Consider the following 21280-nt stretch of genomic DNA (forward strand, 5'->3'; position numbering starts at 1 on the left):
GTTTTTGAGTAAGTTCCTGATAATGTTTTTACTGTAAATATTTTCTACTATCAAAGGTGGACATTTTTTTTCTAATGAAAAAGTGCATTTCTTTGTGATTTTAAAATACTTGAAGGAAACGGTTCACTTTCAGCAGTTATTGTCTATGGGGCAGATTTCTGCTGGTTGTACATCAGATACAGATAAATTAGCACAGTAGGCCTACATTACATTTATCTGAATGCATTAATGAGAGAGTGATAGTGTGTGTGTGTGTGTGTGTGTGTGTGTGTGTGTGTGTGTGTGTGTGTGTGTGTGTGTGTGTGTGTGTGTGTGTGTGTGTGTGTGTGTGTGTGTGTGTGTGTGAATTACTCATACCGTCTCTATTCATTATGAAGCTGTGGTTTGTACTTACTTCAAAGGTATTAAAATATATGCCTATAACGGTTGAGTTTCTGCTACTTTAGTGACTTTACTTTAGTCACTGGACAGCGTTGACACTGCGTCTCTGCACTGCTCTCTGCGCACGAACTTCACGTGATGTGCGAGCTCCAATGTTCAAACTGGCAGGACTCAAAACACGTAAATGACAAAGCTTTGTGAGGACGCAGGTGAAAGATCTGACTTCAGGGCGTTGTCAGAGACGCGACACGCCTCGGCTCTCTCTCACAGAAAAAAGCTCATGAGCACTGAACGGATACATTTTCCGTATTGTTGTTTTTGAATAGTGCACAATCACTTTAAATGTTCAAGCCTTTAAACGCATTTACTTGACAAACTTTAAGAGGACGAAAGTGAAAGCGATCTGGCTTCGGGGCTTGTGCGCGCCGTCTTTGTGTGTGTGTGTGTGTGTGTGTGTGTGACAGCGCGTAGGCTATAAGAACGTCAATTAACTTAACGTTACCTGTATAAACTGTGTAATACATGCAGTTACTATAGTGATTCTGGGCATCTATAAACAAATATAACTGCTCCTGCATCTCTCTTGCTGCGTCCCACCCAATTCGCCTACATATACTACGTCCTTAAAGTATGTACTCTTTTTGTGAAGAAAAAGTACATACTTTTGAGTGTGTAGCAGAAGAGTATGCAAGCTTTAGGAGATACTACTTCGTCATCTTTAACGGACTCTGTTGCTTAGTTACGTGCGTCCCGTCACCGTTTAAACTGCCCTGTCAATCATCGTCGCAGTTAAAGTCCTCCACATTCAATTTAAATGAAATATAATGTGGCTAACATTGAATAAATATCTTTTTGTCAGGTTAAATACTGATAATTTCTCACTCAAACCTCTTTATCTAATCCTCTCTACTTAACCGTCAGACTCGCGTAACCGTCACGTTTGTAGTTTTTTAACACTTTTTATCCGCGTTTGTAGTTCTAATCGAATCCTCGTCCATCTCGCAATGGGTTGTGGGCAATTTCAGCTGTTAGAGTGTGTGTCGATCTGCACTTCGAATTCTGACCGGAAATAGTAGACCATCCGGGAATCTTTGGAATACTCTTTTCAACATACTACGATTTGGGACATACTAATTCTTTTTTCAAATACTATTTAGTACGGATAGTATGCGAATTCGGGACGCAGCGTCTGTGTGCCTGCAAACTGCACTTGATGTGACTGACGGGGCGGAGTCACTTGGCTTAAACCGAAATAACCGACATGGGAAAAATACGTCGGTTAGAGGTTCTGAATGTCGGTTTCGATTATTTTTCGATTAATCGTACAGCCCTATGTCATAATCTGAAAACCACGTCTCCATTGACTTTGTATTGCGTGAAGCGGCCTCCTTGTCATTTTTGACTTATAACAAAAAACAGAACAATGTCTAAAAGCTGATATGTGACAAGGTGTACTGCAAACAAGCTAAAAAACACAGAACCAATAACCCAGAAGTTTTTACAAGCTGTTGATGCAAAAAACGAGGGTTTAAGGACCAAAAAAATGGATACAGACAATATGTGCGACATGTTATATTACACTGAGTGAGAACTACACCCACTAGAAGGGAACGTAATCAGCGACAGGAAATATAATATATATAACTGACATTTGGATATTTGACTTAACAGTGACTAAATGTTTACAGCACACGTAGGCATATTGAGTGTCATTCAACCCATTCTTCCTGCTGATGCTTCACGTCTTATTGCCTGTATCCACTTTTGTCTCCTTAAACGCTCGTTTTTTTGGGTCGACAGCTTATAAAAACTTAGTTCTGTTTTTTAGCTTGTTTGCTGTACACCTTGTCACATAGCAGCTTTTAGACATTGTTCTATTTTTTGTCATAAGTCAGAAATGACAAGGAGGCAGCCTCACGCAATGCAAAGTCAATGGGGAGCGTTGGAAACAAGGTTTACCATCTAGACCCGACCCACATTCTGTGAGTAAAATATGGAAAGTCATCTTGGCTCAGAACAAGCAGGTTTGCCATTGGATAATTGGTTCTGTTCTCCAGTGTGCGATTGGTAGGTTGTGTTTGTGTGTTCAGCAGCCCAGTCCCAGGATGTGTGCTCAAAGTCTGTGTTACTTTCAGTGTCTCTGTCTATTTTGCTCTGATCCTGAGATGGTTCAACATGATCCTCGCCTCCAAGAGCACACGGCGAATGAGCATTACCATGACAGGATTCAGGGATGCCATCGCATTCACTGATGGATTCCAGTAAATCGGATATATCAGGGATATCCCAACCATTCTCAGAGTCCTTCCTTTCCCACCGTTCATTTGATAATGGGACATCTAAAGTATCTTTGTTTGAAATGTCCACGGATGGCTCCCCTTTGTCTCTGCTCTGACCAGCTGATTCTGGAGTGCCTGGATTTTCCTGAGATAAATGAACCAGCTGTAGTTTGCTACTCATGTCTCCAGCCTCTTCCCTAGTAGGAACCCCCACTGCTACTAGGATGGTGTCCATCTGACGCATGTAGTCCAGGTGTCCTTTTACCTAAAAGTCAGACAGAACATAGTCAGTATTCATGAAGCAAGTTAAAAATACTTTTACCAGTTAGCTAACATTTTTACAGTCCTTGCAATGCATTGCTATATTGATATCCTCATTTTAATTTTAGCAGTGCTTGCTAACTTTTTTTTTTTTAGAAAAATACAGCTTTAAAGCTACACTGTGTAACTTTTTTAGTTTATTCTTAGCTAAAAACACTTAGTTCTTTCAAAAATATATGTGCTCATTAATGCATATTTACTTCTTTCAAGTAATAAAGTATTCTCGTAAGTTTATAATATGCCATTGAAAATACATACGGGTGAGGGGTTCGAATGCCGGTCGCCATGTTGCCCCTCCATCTTGAAAGTACATTAGCCAAAGAGGGACATACCCGTGAATTCAAGCTTCGCCTTTCGCGTTTTAACACTCGATGGCACCGTGTCGAATGTGGACGAGGTCGAACTGGAAGCCATGTTAATCTTGGACTAAATCGGCCACCGTAGGAGTTAAAACGAAATCGGAATTGAGAGGAACAGAAACTAATATTCACTGGATGGTCATATACCTTTTCACCGCTAGATGGGGGAAAATATCACACAGTGTAGCTTTAATAACATGCGTTTTTTATATTATGCCAGACAAACAATAAAACCGGTGAGAAACTCCCACAGTCTTACATTGTGAAAAAAAGGCCTGAATCAACATATCTTTGAATCTTTTTATTTGGATCAGTAATTAACCACCGTATATAAAATATTTAATTGTCCACAAGTAAAAAAGGGGAATAGACAAACAGTCCATTCAGTGGGTAGTCATGTTTCTAACTTCACTGGTTGACATCAAGCGGCAACCTCCCACATGTTCTCTTGAAGCCAATACGGAAGTGACTTAAACTGCAATTCATCGACTGGCCACTAGAGACTGGCTCCAGAAGGGAGCAGAATCTCATTGAGCCCCATGTTAAAATGCCCAACTTTACAGCAGTAAAGCTTTACAGTTTACAGCCTGTGACAAATTGTGGTTTTGGTCTATACGGCTAATTTTGCCCTTCATGACAACCGTGAGCGGGGTGAATTTTTTTCAAAACTCATTTGTTTACATTATATAAAGCCTTAAAGTTCTGCATAATTAAGGGCGTGGCCACTTTGAGTGACAGGTGGATTGCCGTTTTTCTGCTGTCTGTTAATCATCGCGTCACCTCAGCTCCACCCATGTCCCGCCTCTTTGCCCATTTTCTATTTTGAAGAAATGATGGCAACAGCAGCTCGTCCCTACTTTATGCTTCAAAACTGCTCTTCAGAATCCTATGGGTGACGTCACAGACACTACGTCCATTTTTTTTTACAGTCTATGGTTGACATTGGAAAATAGCTCACATAGCTCAAATATATGAAAAATGCTTATCATTTCATTCTTAAGGCCCTTTCAGACTGAGTGTGATGCGATAAAGCCGAGCGAAATGCAGATGAAAGGAGCTCTCACACTATATGTGAAACGACTGATTGCCTTCATCTAGAATGTTTTTAACCAAGCCATAGTGTGTTTTTCCCCCACTATGGTAGTCAATGGCTGCCGAGATCTGCTTGGTTACAAACATTCTTCCAAATATCTTCCTTTGTGTTTATCAGAACAAAGACATTTATACAGGTTTGGAACAACTTGAGCGTGACTAAATGTAAATGATGACAGAATTTTCATTTTGGGGTGAACTATCCCTTTAAGATACATAAAGTTTGGTACTACACAGAAACCATCATCGAGTGTTTGTAATAACTTGCGACTGCAATCTAAAATGGATTTTGATTAAATAATGGGCAGACGTACATTATTTGTAGTGCTTTATAATAAACGGAACTCTACACCTGTTTATTTTTATGAAAATACCCAGAGCCGCATGAAAAACACATACATTTATTTGGCTGCATGTTCCATCTGTAGAAATGTTTCTCTGAGTTTTTCATGTGCGGAACGGTGCAAAACTCAGATAGAGGAAATTAACACAACGTCATCATTCGGAAGGGTGGGTGTTATCACAATATGATTGACAGCTCTAGGGCGAATGAGCTCTCTGACTCATAACAGACACACACAGATCGAGGAAATTAACACAACGTCATAATTCGGAAGGGTGGAAGTTATGATCACATAATATGATTGACAGCTCTAGGGCGAATGAGCTCTCTGACTCATAACAGACACACACAGAAGAAAACAGTGCTCTACGCCATTTCAAGCTCTTCAGACCGCATAATTCAGTGGAAAATCAATAGAATTATTAAAAATGCATCCTCAGACACCAATGAAAACTCTCAACATCCATTCTCTTCTCTCTTCCGGAATATTTTCTTTGGTGTTTACACAGGTTTTCAAAACAGCGCCACCACCCTCACATTTTTGTGCAACCGCAGCGGCTTGGGTAAGCTCAAATCTAATTGGACGGCACGTTTTATCGCAGCGCGTCAGGGGGAAAAAAGACACACTGGTCGGGAAAAAAAACAATCTCGCTTTGTCGCCCTGCGATTGATCGCGCCCGGTATGAATAGCTCCATAGTGATCTATTGTTTTCGATTCAAGAGCATTATTGTGACGTACATTTGCGTCGCTTAAAGGGATATTTTTTTTTATTTTTGGGTGAACTATCCCATAATTTACTCACCGTCAAGCCATCCTAGGTGTATATGACTTTCTTCTTTCAGACGAATACAATCAGAGTTGCATTAAAAAATGTCCTGGCTCTTCCAAGCTTTATAATGGCAGCCCAAAATTTGAAGCCCAAAAAAGTGCATATATCCATCATATAACTACTCCACACGGCTCCAGGGGGTTAATAAAGGCCTTCTGAAGCGAATTGATGGGTTCGTGTAAGAAAAATATCCATATTTAAAAGGTTAGTTCACCCAAAAATGAAAATTCTGTCATTAATTATTCACCCTCATGTCGTTGGACACCCGTAAGACCTCCGTTCATCTTCAGAACACAAATGAAGATATTTTAGTTGAAATCCGATCGCTCAGAAAGGCCTCCATTGGCACAATGCACGGTTCACTCTCAAGACCCATAAAAGACACTAAAGACATCATTACAAAGTCCATCTCACTACAGTGGTTCTACAATAACTTTATGAAGCGTCGTGGTGCTTTGTGAGTTTATGTCAAAGGCCCAGGCGAAAGACAAGAACTTGTTGAATAAAGTCGTTATTTTGATTTTTTTTGGTGTACAAAAACTATTCTCGTCGCTTCATAAAGTTATTGTAGAACCACTGTAGTGAGATGGACTTTGTAACGACGTCTTTAGTACTTTTTAAGGGTCTTGTGAGTGTAAATGTCATTGTGCCAATGGAGGCCTTTCTGAGCCATCGGATTTCAACTAAAATATCTTCATGTGTGTTCCGAAGATGAACGGAGGTCTTACGAGAGTCGAACGACATGAGGGTAAGTAATTAATGAGAGAATTTTCATTTTTGGGTGAACTAACCCTTTAAAACTTTACAAAGTAAAATATCTATACGCTTTCCGTATTCCACTTACGAAGAAAGTGTAGCGCCTCTCGCTGTTCAAAATGCTTATGCTACGTCCGACGTCATCGTCAAGCCAGTTATGTTTTTTTTTGTAAGTTAAATACGTAAGGCGGTCCGCCGGAAGCAAGATATTATACTTTGTAACGTGTTAAATATGGATAATTTTCTCACAAAAACGCATCGCTTTGCTTCAGAAGGCCTTTATTAACCGCCCGGAGCCGTGTGGAGCAGTTATATGATGGATGGATGCACTTTTTTGGGCTTCAAATTTTGGGCTGCCATTATAAAGCTCGGAAGAGCCAGGATATTTTTTAATATAACTCTGATTGTATTCGTCTGAAAGAAGAATGTCATATACACTTGGGATGGCTTGAGGGTGAGTGAATCATGGGGTAATTTTCATTTTTGGGTGAACTATCCCTTAAACGTGCTCAGTGTGAAAGGCCCTCAATTTTTGTCTTATGAACTTTATACTTTTATGAAATGTAAGAAAATCTCCCTTTGACTATTGAATTGTACACCATTTGGTGTCACTGCAATATTTGCATACTGAATTGGTCCATTTAATTGATTTCTTTAACTATAGCTGCCTTGACATTATGTAACATCTGCCGAGTTTGTATGTAAAGATTAAAGTGGCTCTGATAAGCCTAAATTAACTCTGAAAACTGTAACACACTATTCTTGCACTGCCTTACAAGCACTGGTATTTATTTCAGGAAATGCAAATGTAATGGCTCATTAACATTTCTTCACATGCCGAATGAAGGTGCAATTCTTCACATGCCTCACATTGCAGTCGCATAACCAGGGTTCTTGAACTAAATACCTTGCCATATCTTCTGCCAGCTGTATCATTTATTTACCTATTTTTTACATGGAAAAACTTCTTTCACAAAGATACACAAGCATGTCTTTTTTTGTCCTGGATTAAGGCTGATGTGATGTAACCTGTATTCTGTGTCTGTGAGATAAGGAATATATCTCAGATTCATTCCTTTGTTAACAATATCACGTCCTCTGACGTCCTCTGTTGAGATGTACAGACTATCGGTTGCTTTGTGTAACTTAGAAGGGATTTTAAGGTGATCTTTTTACATTTGTGCATTGCATAAAATGACACATTTTTGTGTCTTTTTTAATGAGGTAACAGCTCTGGATTTAAGGACTCCTCTTGAATATCAACGAGGAACTTCCTGCGACAGTAATTACAGTAATTGTAGTCTTTTGTGGCTGACAATTTAACGATGCCCTTTCTATTCATGTAAGGGGGTGTTCTGCAAAAGGCATTAAATCACTTTTGTCCATAAAATGTACCTTTCAGTTCGTTAAGGTTTGAAGTCATCTGAAGGAAATTAAACTTTGACTCTATGCTAATGTAATGTCGTGACCTTGTGTTGAAGAGTTGCTCTCGCAGCCAGTGAATTGAATGTGAATCTAAATGCATCTCACAGAACATCTACTGAGAACATCAGGGATGCAACACTTACCACTGATGACAGATCCACATTGGTTATTTTGCGGTCTTGCGAATTGATTGGCTGGAGTCCAGCAACAGACATCTGGGCAGATGAACTTCTATACAGGAATCCAAGAAGCCAATCCCCTCTAAACCAACCAATGACACAAATAAACAAATATTTACAAACATTAAAATTATCAATGATTAATCAAAATAATTAAATGCAGTTAAAAGAATACAAATCGCAATATCTAAATTTGTTTGGAGTTAACACCGATATTTCAATGATATCCAAATTTGACATGTCATTTAAAGTTTTCTTGCATTGATGAAGACTATGTGGTCATTGAATTCCCTTCTGTTCATAAGCAGAAAATCTGACACAGTGAAATGACACAGACAGTGAACATGTTTGGTGTCATAATCAAACGTGACAGTAAATACATTTATAATGTTGCAATAGATTTATATTTTAAATAAATGCTGTTCTTTTGAACTTTCTGTTCATCAAAGATCCTGAAGAATATGAAGCAGCACAACAGTTTTCATTAATGATAATATTAAAGAAATGTTTCTTGAATCAAATCATCATATTTGTATGATTTCTGAAGGATCATGTGACACTGAAGACTGGAGTAATGATGCTGAAAATTCAGCTTTGATCACAGGAATAAATTACATTTTACAATATATTCACATAGAAAACAGTTATTTTAAATTGTAAGATTATTTTTTTTTAATTATAATTTAATTAAAATTATTTTTCAGAGAAAAAAGAGAGTTCAGTTGGGTAACCTGTTAAAATTGTAATCATAATGGAACATTTTCCGATCCGAGTCAATGAATACTGAGTATCTGCCAATACGCAGTTCCAATCCGATACTTGTGTTTTCTTAGTGCTTTGTGCGCAATTCAAATACATTAAAGTTATTAAAATCAACCCAATGTATACAGGGATGTGCAAAGAGTTTCTCAGGGGCTCAAATGTAAAAAAAGGGGCATCTAGCACTATGGAGTGATTCCAATATAACTACTATTACTATACTATTACTATATATATATATATTATATTATATATATATATTATATTATATATATATATGTATGAAGACTTCCAATGCGAAAGCTTTTAAAAGCCACCTAGGTCAAAAATGAGATAACGAGACTAAGTGAATGCTCTCTGCACATAGTATACATTCATCAAATACTTTCACTTCAAACCTGCTAAATCCCAGCCTCAGCCCATTCAGAAGTACCGGTATTAGGTAGAAACCTATATAGGCTTGTATATAAAGTATATATTTTGACATTGGTAGATGTACAATGGTACGTTACAATGTAGACATTGTAAACAGACTGTGGTCACAGTTATGAATATGGGACAAGGAAGCTTGAATGTATGTGTGTGTGTGTGTGTGTGTGTGTGTGTGTGTGTGTGTGTGTGTGTGTGTGTGTGTGTGTGTGTGTGTGTGTGTGTGTGTGTGTGTGTGTGTGTGTGTAAAGCCTTCAGATTAGCTCAAGAACAGCTTCATGGAGTGGGTTTCCATGGCCGAGCAGCTCATCCAAGCCTTACATCACCAAAAGCAACGCAAGGCGTCGGATGCAGTGGGGTAAAGCACGCCACCACTGGACACTAGAGCAGAGGTGACGTGTTCTCTGGAGTGACCAATCACGCTTCTCTGTCTGGCAATCCGATGGATGAGTCTGGGTTTGGCGGTTGCCAGGAGAACGGGACTTGTCTGACTGCATTGTGCCAAGTGTAAAGTTTGGTGGAGGGGGGGATTATGGTGTGGGGGTGTTTCTCATGGGTTGGGCTTGGCCCCTTAGTTCCAGTGAAAGGAAATCTTAATGCTTCAGCATATCAAGACATTTTGGACAATTTCATGCTCCCAACTTTGTGGGAACAGTTTGGGGACGGCCCCTTCCTGTCCCAGCATGACTGCACACCAGTGCACAAAGCGTCGGTCCATAAAGACATGGATGAGTGAGTTTGGTGTGGAGGAACTTGACTGGCCTGCAAGGAGTCCTGACCTCAACCTGATAGAACACCTTTGGGATGAATTAGAGCGGAGACTGTGAGCCAACATCAGTGCCTGACCTCACAAATGCGCTTCTAGAAGAATGGTCAAAAATTCCCATTAACACGCTCCTAAACCTTGTGGAAAGCCTTCCCAGAAGAGTTGAAGCTGTTATAGCTGCAAAAGGTGGGGCAACTCCATATTAAACCCTACAGATTAAGAATGGGATGTCATTAAAGCTCATGTGCATGTAAAGGCAGGCGTCCCAAATCTTTTGACAATATAGTGTATATATTAAACTAAACTCAACAACAATCTCTTAAACATTTTCTAATTTCATTAAACATTCTTATGAACATTTTTCCATTTTTTATTAAACATGGACCTTTATTTTCATTAAAAGGGCTTATTTCTGCTCATTTGGTAAATGTAAGGAATGAATTAGGAAATGCACAAACTGAGTGCTGTTATAGACGCCAGTACAGACGTACCTGCTCGGCCAGAATCAGCTCGAAGTCGTGCATCTTCAGAAGCGGAGGTGTGCGCAAAGTTACAAAAAATGTTGTGCACACCGCCACGCGGAATAGGTTCTCGCGCACATAATGTGCATGACCGCAATGGTGTCATTTTTGCTGTGTGCACCTTCGTGCTTGTGCGGACGTGGCGAGAATAAACAGACCACATTGATCCAGGATAGCTCATAATATCAGTTAAAAAATCCTTTCAGCCCCAATCCCGAACTTTGAAATCGGCTCTGGACATCCCTACTTAGAAGTAATACTACAAGCGTCTTACCTGCAATATCCATTAACAATCTTCCCAGCCACTACCCTGGAGAGTCTCTGCCATGCTTTCTCGGAGCCGTCCACAGGGGCCCCCAGCAGCACCACATCTTCCACCACACCTTCACTACCTGCCCGATAATAAGAGACAGAGTGTCTTTCAATGTGATCAGACTCTCATTTACAGCCTCGCACCTCTCAGATTCCATCTTTCATTAGGCTGACAAAGAGAACATTACTTAGTCTGGCTTGCGTGACATTTGGCCATATCCAGCTCTCTCACATGGACACTTCTTAAGACGCAAGGTCTCAAAGATAAAAAGGATTTTTTCCTCAATCTCACCAACTCTGCACAATGAATAGAAAGCTTACCTTGATCATTAGCGAGCTCTTCTAGACAGAAGTATATGACACGAGCTCCAAGGCTAAAGCCAATTAGATTGACAGGGCGCTTTCCCTGCACAAAGATGGAAAAAAGGAAGATGGTTAAACACACATTTGAAAAAGAATATTCCAGGTTTATCCTATTCATTTTATTAGTCTTGACATTTCTAGCTGTATACATCTATCATATTTGGTACTTAAATTTCTAAGGCCTAAAAAAAACTGAAAAAACTCTATTACTATACATTTAGTTTATACTTTTTTTTGCAAGTAAAAGGCCTTTTTTATGTAATTGTAAAAACGTCCACCTTCTGGTTGTGGGACCCAAGTTTTTTTGCAGTGAAATATTTACTGATATTAAAAAATAAAATAAAAAACATTTACTGGACTGAAGCAACTTAGGATTACTTGATTATCCATACATCTTTTTTTTTTTTTTTGAAAAATCATGTTAACATGCGAGTATGATCCATCAGGCTTTTGAGAAACGTTGATTTGTTGTTGATTTCGTTCATCAATCTATTGCATTGCTTTATATGTTTTGCCTCCACAATAAAAACTACAGAGCTCTGATCATAAAACCAAACATTTAAAAACTAAAACATATTATTGGGAGATATAGTACAATTATAGTATATGCAAGTTATAAAGATTCACATTACAAGCTATCAGAATTTCTGCCATACAGTAAATATCAGCAAAATTCCATATTTTTGCTCAGCTTGGATCTCGGAATAAAATGTAGATGTTTTTTCTTCCTTGAGTATGAGATCAATATTCTCATATATCATACTATATGAATCATAAAAGCCTATCCAGTATGATATTCAACCAAAAACACATGCAAACTCATGCAAACTTGCATTTTGTCTTAGGGTTTAATACAGAGTTCAATTTTAAAAAATTCTGACTATTATTTCATATGTCAAACTTTGCAGGATTAATTAGTATGCTGACAGCATGCTTGTGCCTTTGAAGTTACTGTACAATTTAAATAATAAATGAAAAATGATCCCCTTTGCCTTTCTGCTCACACATTTTGTTTCTAAGGGACAAGTCTAAAAGACTGCCTTATCATAATCGAATGGGGGTGTGCGATATAGACAAAAAATGATATCTCAATATTTTCTGTGATTTTATCGATAACAATAATTCGACGATATTTTGCTGAGTGTGTTCTTGTGTTGGTACTTTGGCAGGTTTAGGACTGCCGTGGACAGCTGATTCCCAGAGCTTTTGATATTCTTCATATTCATATTTGACCTTTTATGGGCATTTTACCTTTATAAAGTCCTTTTTTCTAACCTAATTAAAGCAGCACTAGGTAACTTTTCAACCTTTATAGTATATTTTCAAGACTCTTGTGATGATACATCGACTTACAATAGGTTGAATGACACATCTGCCATAGCCTGATGGGGTCTGTATTGTTTTTAATCGCACATTTAAACTTCGGGTTTCGGGTAGTAACCCGAGAACAAAAAGAACTACATAATTCGACTGCTTTACAGCATATACGTCACTTCCACCACCACCCCCACTTCCTTAAATTCGGACGTGCGAGCCCAACTATCATTTGTTTGCCGAATGTTATAGTCATGGCCGAAGCAGCACAGAAAAATAAGAAAGCAAAGGTTTTGTCGGAGGAAAGCAAAAAGAGGAAACGAGAAAGTGATCGGATTAAAGGCAGGACGAGGATCAACATTGGCCAGCGTTTGCTCGTTGGCGTGAGCTGAAGGAGGAGGGGCTACATTCTTGCAAGTAAATACATAAGATGTACAAAATCATATTTTAGGATACCTAACATGTCTGTGATATTGGTTTATTTGTCTTTCCTCAAGCTATAATGCAAATCGATTTTTCAAATTTGCAGATTAATCTATGGTAGCTTGATATTATAATATTGATGATATATGGTTATTACCTACCACTCAAACATTGAATTGAAGTATCATATAGATTCTGTAAAACGGGAACCAATAGACTAGGCTACTATAATGACGCTGGCTTGTAAACGTGAGCATCGCGATCATTTGGCGTTTGAAAAAAAAAAAAAAAACATGAAATTATATTCATATGACATGCTGAAACATATGCCACTGTACCTGGGATGAAGACATTTCACACGCGACGCAAGCAGAACACCTGCATGTGAACTCCTGCAGTGTTCAGGGCTATCATGCCGCATTCACATGGGCCGAGAAGCATTGACACCGACGCCCCGTGTGAATGCGGCGTCATGGTTGTCATGTCAACAAATGCACGTGCGATGCATCCCCTGATGAAGGATGACAGAGTTTACGACAGTAGTAGAGGACGATACTGTTTCCCAACTGTAGGGGGACCCCGAGAGCAAAACCTACCTAGTGCTGCTTTAAATGTATGCAACATCTGTTGTGTCAAAATTCTTACATTTAATTAATAAATTCAATTAAATAGGGCTGTTACCAATCAAATGAAATCAGTATCAACTAAATTCATATTTGCAATGCAGAGGAAACAGAAGCTTTGATGTTTTAAACATAAAACGCTGAAAATTTAAATGATTTTAAAAATGAAAAGATACTTTAATGAAATATGAGAAGTATGATATGCCAGTAGGTGGCAGCAAGTCAGTGTTAACCCTTAAAGACCTAGACAGCCGCCCCGGCTAAAAATAACTATTGTTCTAAAATGTTTAATAACTTTTGAACCGCTAATCCAATCTGTATGCTGTAAAATGCACCATAAAGAGGAGAATCTCAGCTTTTCAGAAGTATATTATTCAGAGGCTCCGTGGTGAGCGTGGATGCATCATCAAAATCTGCAGCATTGATTCGTCAAGGAAACGCATGTGGGTTGTTCCCCTGAGCCAAACAGAAATGTTTACCCTCTGATTGGACTGGTACAAATTTGTTCGGAAAAAAATCTAAGAATATACCGCAGTCCCAGAGGGAGTACTGAAGGAAAATGAAGTTGAGTGGAAGTACGTAGGAGGGCGGAGCCAGGCTAAGAATGGGTGAGAAAAACAAAGAAAAGTAGAGGCAAGTCAGGCGCCCCAAAAATGTTCTAGGTCTTTAAAGGGTTAGTTCATCCAAAAATGAAAATTCTGTCATTAATTACTTACCCTCAAGTCGTTCGACACCCGTCAGACCTCCGTTCATCTTCGGAACAGAAATGAAGATATTTTAGTTGAAATCTGATGGCTCTGAAAGGCCTCCATTGGCACAATGCACTTTACACTCTCAAGACCCTTAAAAGGTACTAAAGACGTCGTTACAAAGTCCATCTCACTACAGTGTTTCTACAATAACTTTATGAATCGGCGAGAATAGTTTTTGTTCGCAAAAAAACCCTAAATAACGACTTGCATAGTGATGACGATTTCAAAACAAAGCATCATGAAGCTTCGAAGCGTTATGAATCAGCGGGTCGAATGAGCAGTTTGAATCGCCAATTTCAGCAGTTTGGCGGTTTGACACGCGATCCGAATCATGATTCGGCTCACTGATTCATAACGCTTCGAAGCTTCATGATGCCTTGTTTTGAAATCGTCATCACTATATAAGTCGTTATTTAGGGTTTTTTTGCGCACAAAAACTATTCTCGCCGATTCATAAAGTTATTGTAGAAACACTGTAGTGAGATGGACTTTGTAACGACGTCTTTAGTACCTTTTAAGGGTCTTGAGAGTGTAAGGTGCCATTGTGCCAATGGAGCCATCAGATTTCAACTAAAATATCTCAATTTCTGTTCCGAAGACGAACGGAGATCTTACGGGTGTCAAATGACATGAGGGTAAGTAATTAATGACAGAATTTTCATTTTTGGGTGAACTAACCCTTTAAGGGTTAATGAGTGTAATTGAGATTCTACTGATTAATTCAAAGGGCTGATTCATTAATGAGTGAGTCATTGAATCATTAATTCAACCGATTTGCTCAAAAAGTTGATTCGTTCAGGAACGAAACACTGCCGTGTGTTGTTCAGAGAGACACAAAACAGTGTTGTGGCTTGTTTCGAACTATTTACGTTGGCGTAAAATGGAGGGAAAACTGGCAATATTGTGTTTAAAATAGTGGGATATTGGGTCTCTTGATGAAAGAATTTGAAAACTAGGAAGATCAACGATCTAAATTAAATCGCAACTAATCGTAAAATCAGCTGATAAACTCTAAACGTAACACACTTTATGGAGTCACATAAAATTGGAGTCAGATAAAATTATTAATGGAGTCAGATATTAAAATGAGATGTCAATAAATTAAGAGAACTTGCTGAAAATGCTGAAAAGGCTTACACGCAGAATTCCTTTTGACCAAGCCGTTAGCATCCGGTTTTGGGCTAATGGATGGAAGTTTACAATATTAACTTCTTGTTTATTGAACTTGTTGAAATTTGTAAAAAATCCAATGGAGAAAAAAAGTCACTCTTCGTGTGATATTAACTATATTAAATTATATAAATATAAAAAGACATACAGGGGCATTTTCACCCCTTATCTTGAATTGTAGGGGTATTATAAATGCATTTTAATAGACTAAATCACGCAGTGAAAGCATGCACTTCACACGCACTACTCTTAACCTACTATACTACATCACGTAGAGTATGCGTGCACTCGCTGGGTGTGTTTTTGTAAAGTGATGGATATACTCGATAATGTAAGATCGCATATCGTTAAAACAACAATGACGATATTATCGTAGACAATATATATTGCTCAATAATTGAATGTGACCTGTAACATTCCTTGAATCAGTCATTACAAGTTGTGCTGAACTGCAAACATCATAGACTAATGGAGAATCTAGAAGAAATCACTGTCTTGACTCTGACCTGCTGTCGGCTCCGGAGCACCTGTGCGAGGTGTTTCCCCACCTCCGCTGAGCGACTCAGGCACACTCCCCAGGGGTTGTCGATCACACTGGCCACCGCCAGCAGAGACGCAGGCCATGTCAGAGCGGTCACTATGCCTGAGCACCGACAAGACACTCAGTAATGTGGTTATTCTGGACGCCCGAAGCAATGTGTGACAAATCATTCTTTCATAATGCTTTCAATAAACAGGGTATAAAATGTAATTTATTGACTATCAACCTCAGGAGGACAAACTAAATATTATATGAGCTGTTTTTTTTCTTTCATTTTTATAAATTTTTGCAAGGCTGCTGGGAAATATCACACAAGTACATTTTTGCAAGGCTGATAGCAATATCACACAAGCAGCAGTGCGATATGGCTGTGTATCGGCACACTGTGATTACCTACGGCCATATTGCACTGCTACTCGTGGATATTGCTCATATATATATATATATTATATATATATAAAAAAAAGGAAACAATTTTCCAGAGCTATATTTATATATATATATATGGTATATACACAGATCAGGCTTAACATATGACCTAAATATTGTGTTGGTCCCCCATTTGCTGCCAAAACAACCCTGAGCAATTGAGGCATGGACTCCACTAGACGTCTAACAAGATGTTAGCAGCAGATCCTTTGAGTCCTGTAAGTTGCGAGGTGGGGCCTCCATGGATCGGACTTGTTTGTTCAGCAAATCCCACAGATGCTCGATTGGATTGATATCTGGGGAGTTTGGAGGCCAAGTCAACACCTCAAACTTGTGCTACTCAAACCATTCCTGAACCATTTTTGCTTTGTGGCGGCGCATTATCTGCGGAAAGAGCCACAGCCACCAGGGAATACCGTTTCCATGTAAGGGTGTACATGGTCTGCAACAATGCTTAGGTAGGTGGTACGTGTCAAAGTAACATCCACATGGATGGCAGGACCCAAGGTTTCCCAGCATCACCCTGCCTCCGCCGGCTTGCCTTCTTCCCATAGTGCATCCTGGAGCCATGTGTTCCCCAGGTAAGCGACGCACACACACCCAGCCATCCACGTGATGTAAAAGAAAACCTGATTCATCAGACCAAGCCACCTTCTTCCATTGCTCCGTGGTCCAGTTCTGATGGTTTCGGCGGTGGACAGGGGTCAGCATGGGCACCCTGACTGGTCTGTGGCTATGCCGCCCCATACACAACAAACTGCGATGCTCTGTGTATTCTCACACCTTTCTATCAGAACCAGAATTAACTTCTTGAGCAATTTGAGCTCCAGTAGCTCGTCTGTTTGATCGGACCACACGGGCCAGCCTTCGCTCCCCACGTGCATCAATGAGCCTTGACCGCCCATGACCCTGTCGCCGGTTCTCCACTGTTCCTTCCTTGGAGCACTTTTGATAGAGACTGACCACTGCAGACCGGGAACACCCCAGAAGAGCTGCAGTTTTGGAGATGCTCTGACCCAGTCGTCTAGCCATCACAATTTGGCCCTTGTCAAACTCACTCAAATTCTTACGCTTGCCCATTTTTCCTGCTTCTAACACATCAACTTTGGGGACAAAATGTTCACTTGCAGCGCAATATATTCCACCCACTAACAGGTGCCGTGATAAAGAAATAATCAATGTTATTCACGCCTGATCGGTGTATATATATTAATGGATAACATTTTTTAGAATGAGTATGAGCAGAACATTTTTCATTTTATGATTCTACTACAATGGACAGCAAAACTCAAGCGCACGTCTGAATGAATGTGAGAGTGAAATGCAATGGCCACTCAGCGAAACAATACAAATTCCAACAATCATCATTCATGATAACACACACATGAAAGAAACTGAAACTATTAGACACAATTCCTCTGTATTTGACACATCCCTGCCAGGACGACTGTGAGAGATGGCCCAATTCAGATTAGACTTTAGATAAAGTGAATTAATATGACTGCAAAGTTCAAGACTCCCATAAATAAGGTAAGATAAAGACTTTCTATTTTTCTCAAACCATGTACAAACTTTTAATAGCTAACCAGCATTGGTATAGTAAAGCAGACATACCTGAGAGCACGGTGTATTTGAGGGCCTCCTGGGCCACGACACTAACAAGCCCATCCCATAATGAGTCCAGAATAGAGCCCAGGTCCAATAAATAACGCGACTCCCACTTCAGACAGTACTGCTCGCCACACACTCCTAGACTGGACCAGGGGGCCTGGAACGAACCTATGATGGGCAATCGAATCTGAACCTCAGTGTGAACAATATTTCATGGCTATTTTGTGCTTATTACATTAAAGGGGTCATATGATGCTTTTTAATGTGTGCCTTTTACTATAGCGTGTAGCTCATTGTCTCCCACAAAGGGATTTATTCTTTCTGACAGAGAAGTCACATGCCTACAACCTCTCGATCGAAGTCTAGATATTACGTCCTCAAACCTCTGCGCAACAATGTGAAATATTAGCATAAGGCCCGGACAAAAGCATACGGAAAGAGAGAAGACGAGGCTTTAGTGAATTTGTCATCATGTCGCGGAGATGCTGTGTGTTTGGATGCAAAAGCAAAACCGCTTTGTTTGGCCATCCAAAAACGAATGTGAAACTTTCTGCTCAAGTCGTGCTTGTAAAGCTGGTTTCAATCGATTGGCTTGATCATCAAAATCTGATGTTGACTTGAACTGATAGTATCATACCCTATCATACGTTAATCTGTGTGTGTTTACAATTACTTGAAGCCTTGGAAGCTGAAGCCGTTACATTTCCGACACACGCTTGAGGTGTTTGGCACTGGGTCAGCTGGCCAATCAGAGCGCTCTGAGATTTTAGGAAGGAGGGGCTTTGTAGAAATCAGAGCGTTTCAGACAGACCAGGAATAGAGGAGCTGCAATGTATGTGTATGTGAAAAATAATTTTTTTTAACATTCAAGCATGCTAACCTATTCTATTACAGACAATAATCTAAATAATGAACTTTTAAAATAGCCTCACGACCCCTTTAATAAATAATAAAGTCCAAATATACAGTGCATGTTTAAGTACTAACACAAGAGCCTTTAAAACATAATATTAAAGGGGTACTTCAGCGCTGGGAATTTATGTGTTTTTAAACTGGGTCATTTATGTAGTAGAAATGTGAAATTATAATTATTATTATAAGTTGGTGCCTTCTAGACTGAGAAAAGCAAGAACATTTGTTTTTGGCTCATGTGGATGAAAGACAACAACTCCCAGAATGCACTTGCTTCGCTGCCCTACGAGGCCACTCCCAAGCCACGCCTACCGTTTCTAACGTTAGTTGACTAGAAACTAAAAAGACGGCATTATATCGTGAGTCTCCGTGATGAGCTAGTTCCTAAAATAACTTAAACAGTAGTGTATTTTCCATCCAAATGGTGCTAAGTTGCTTCGTACTGGGAGGTACAGCCAAAACCAGAAAAGGACAAACAGTAAGTTTTCATTAGGGATGTGACGGTGAGGAAATTTTCCCACCGGTTAATTGATGTGTGACAACACCGGTAATACCGGTATCACCGACGGAGGCTTTTAAATCTAAAGTAACATGCACACGACCGCTCTGAACTGAAAACGCGCCAGTGCGCGCACACCGTGAATGACAGCTCGTCTGTAAATGCGTGCTCTGTGAGGCCATGGGTGCGTCTCAATCAGTTCCCTAGTTCAGTAGTCAGGGCACTGATCAAGCATTGATCAGTCTATGATTGAGATGCACGCCATGAATGAATAACAGTTCGTCCCCTTGTTTATACTCGACGCGCCCGCACGAGCGCGAGGGTGCGCGCGGCAAAAAATAAATGCGCGGAGGCTCGCACTGCGGAGCCAGGCCAAAGTAAACAATGCGCGCTCTGTGCGGCCGTGCACATTTTACTTTCAGTTTTGAATTAGCGCCAATTCGGCTGCGGGTTGCTTGAATTGTGGGTTCATTAGCCTATTATTTTTAATGAAAAACACAACAACAAAACAAATGACAAACTCCCTTAAATAGGCGCTTTTACGTTTCGCTTTGAAACCAAATCTTCCGCGATCATCTCAGTCAGCTCCTCACTCTTAAATCTGATGAATGACTCCTGCCGCTGCCGAGACTCACGGTCGGATCCTGCTTTATTAAGCAGATACGTTCAGTTTTTATTTGTATTGTCTGTTCTCTAACTGATCTAAATTATTTTATTACTATAAAAAAATCAAAAAGACGGTGGGCGGTGCCACGGTGGGCAAGTGATGTAACCGGTGTTGAGTCTGGACACCGGTAACACCGGCAACACCGACTATCGTAGCAAGCCTAGTTTTCATCCTTTGCCGGTTAAAAAATTTGGAGCGGTGCAAACAGTGGCTGCGGGGTATCAACCACCCGAATTTTGGAGAGGACACTAATACGGAAAACCTAAAAAAACAGAGGGTGTGCAGTCGCTGTTTCAAGCAGGAAGACTACGAACCGATGTGCTTGGAATGAAGAGAGCCAGTCTGAAGGACAACGCGATTCCTTCGATATTCACCTTCCCAGATGAAGAACAGCCTATAGCCTATAGAAGAACTCGCTAATATTCAACACGATTTCTGATCACACAGTAGCCTTTAGTTGTTAGCAAAGTTAGCAAAGTAACGAGCTAATTTACTTATAGTGTTATGCTAACGTTACAACACATATGGGCTGAGTAACTCTCCACTCTTGCGAACGTGAACTCTTGCTCCTCCCAAGCTTTGTAGATAAAACATTATTTAACGTTTTTGAACTTATGTAATTTCAGACTCCAATCACGTCTGTTGCGTTAGTGCATTAGTTGAACAGATCCCACCGCCTATGGGCGGGTTTAAAACATGCAAAACTAACTTCTACTGGCTGTAGTCTCAAGCCTCTGGCCAAAAAATCCTCCGATGACGTAAAATGATGATATTTGCATCATCTGAGGATTTTTTCCAGAAATAAAATGCATAATTCTCTCGTCTCAGGGGGATATGAGGGGGGAAAGTACCATAATTCGAATATAGTACCGGGTTTCTACTGATACAAAGCGTAATGCTAATCGCTGAAGTAACCCTTTAACTGAGTAAATGCTATTTTGATGGTGAAATGACGGTTATTTTGGGTACTCACTGTATTTGCCGCTGCACAACCAGCCAGTCACGGCTATAGTCAGATGTAGATGCTTTCCAGAACTCATCGGAAGAAACTCAAACTCCTCTATAGCGCCGACACGCTTGTTCATTTTATAGCCTGATGAGTAATGCAAAAATGAGTAGATATTCCTTGTGGTTTCTTCATAGTATATATTTATATGTATATATAGATATAAAACTTGATCTGCAAACAACAGAGATAAAGTGAGGCACACACACACACTGCAT

General features: G+C 39.8%; 1 protein-coding gene across 2 annotated transcripts in view; it reads right to left on the reverse strand.

Annotated features, from left to right (window-relative positions):
• Nucleotides 1–15: 15 nt before the first annotated feature.
• tmco4 (transmembrane and coiled-coil domains 4) overlaps nt 16–21280 on the reverse strand; it is a 30860-nt gene continuing 9595 nt past the window's right edge. Inside the window, exons 8-15 of one of the 2 annotated variants that reach the window (XR_013815498.1) lie at nt 21030–21149; nt 17982–18146; nt 15904–16040; nt 11074–11158; nt 10715–10832; nt 7930–8047; nt 1337–2925; nt 16–959 (exon numbers count right to left, since the gene is read on the reverse strand). Coding sequence is in view for 1 of the 2 variants with exons in the window: in XM_079803511.1 (XP_079659637.1) it covers nt 2383–2925; nt 7930–8047; nt 10715–10832; nt 11074–11158; nt 15904–16040; nt 17982–18146; nt 21030–21149 (1286 nt within the window). In the remaining variant the exon portion in view is untranslated. Of the gene's footprint in view, nt 2926–7929; nt 8048–10714; nt 10833–11073; nt 11159–15903; nt 16041–17981; nt 18147–21029; nt 21150–21280 lie in introns of both variants that reach the window. The other variant, XM_079803511.1, reaches the window with a different exon arrangement.

Source organism: Gobio gobio (genome assembly GCF_949357685.1).
Source record: "Gobio gobio genome assembly, chromosome: 21".
In the NCBI taxonomy this organism is placed as follows: Eukaryota; Metazoa; Chordata; class Actinopteri; order Cypriniformes; family Gobionidae; genus Gobio; species Gobio gobio.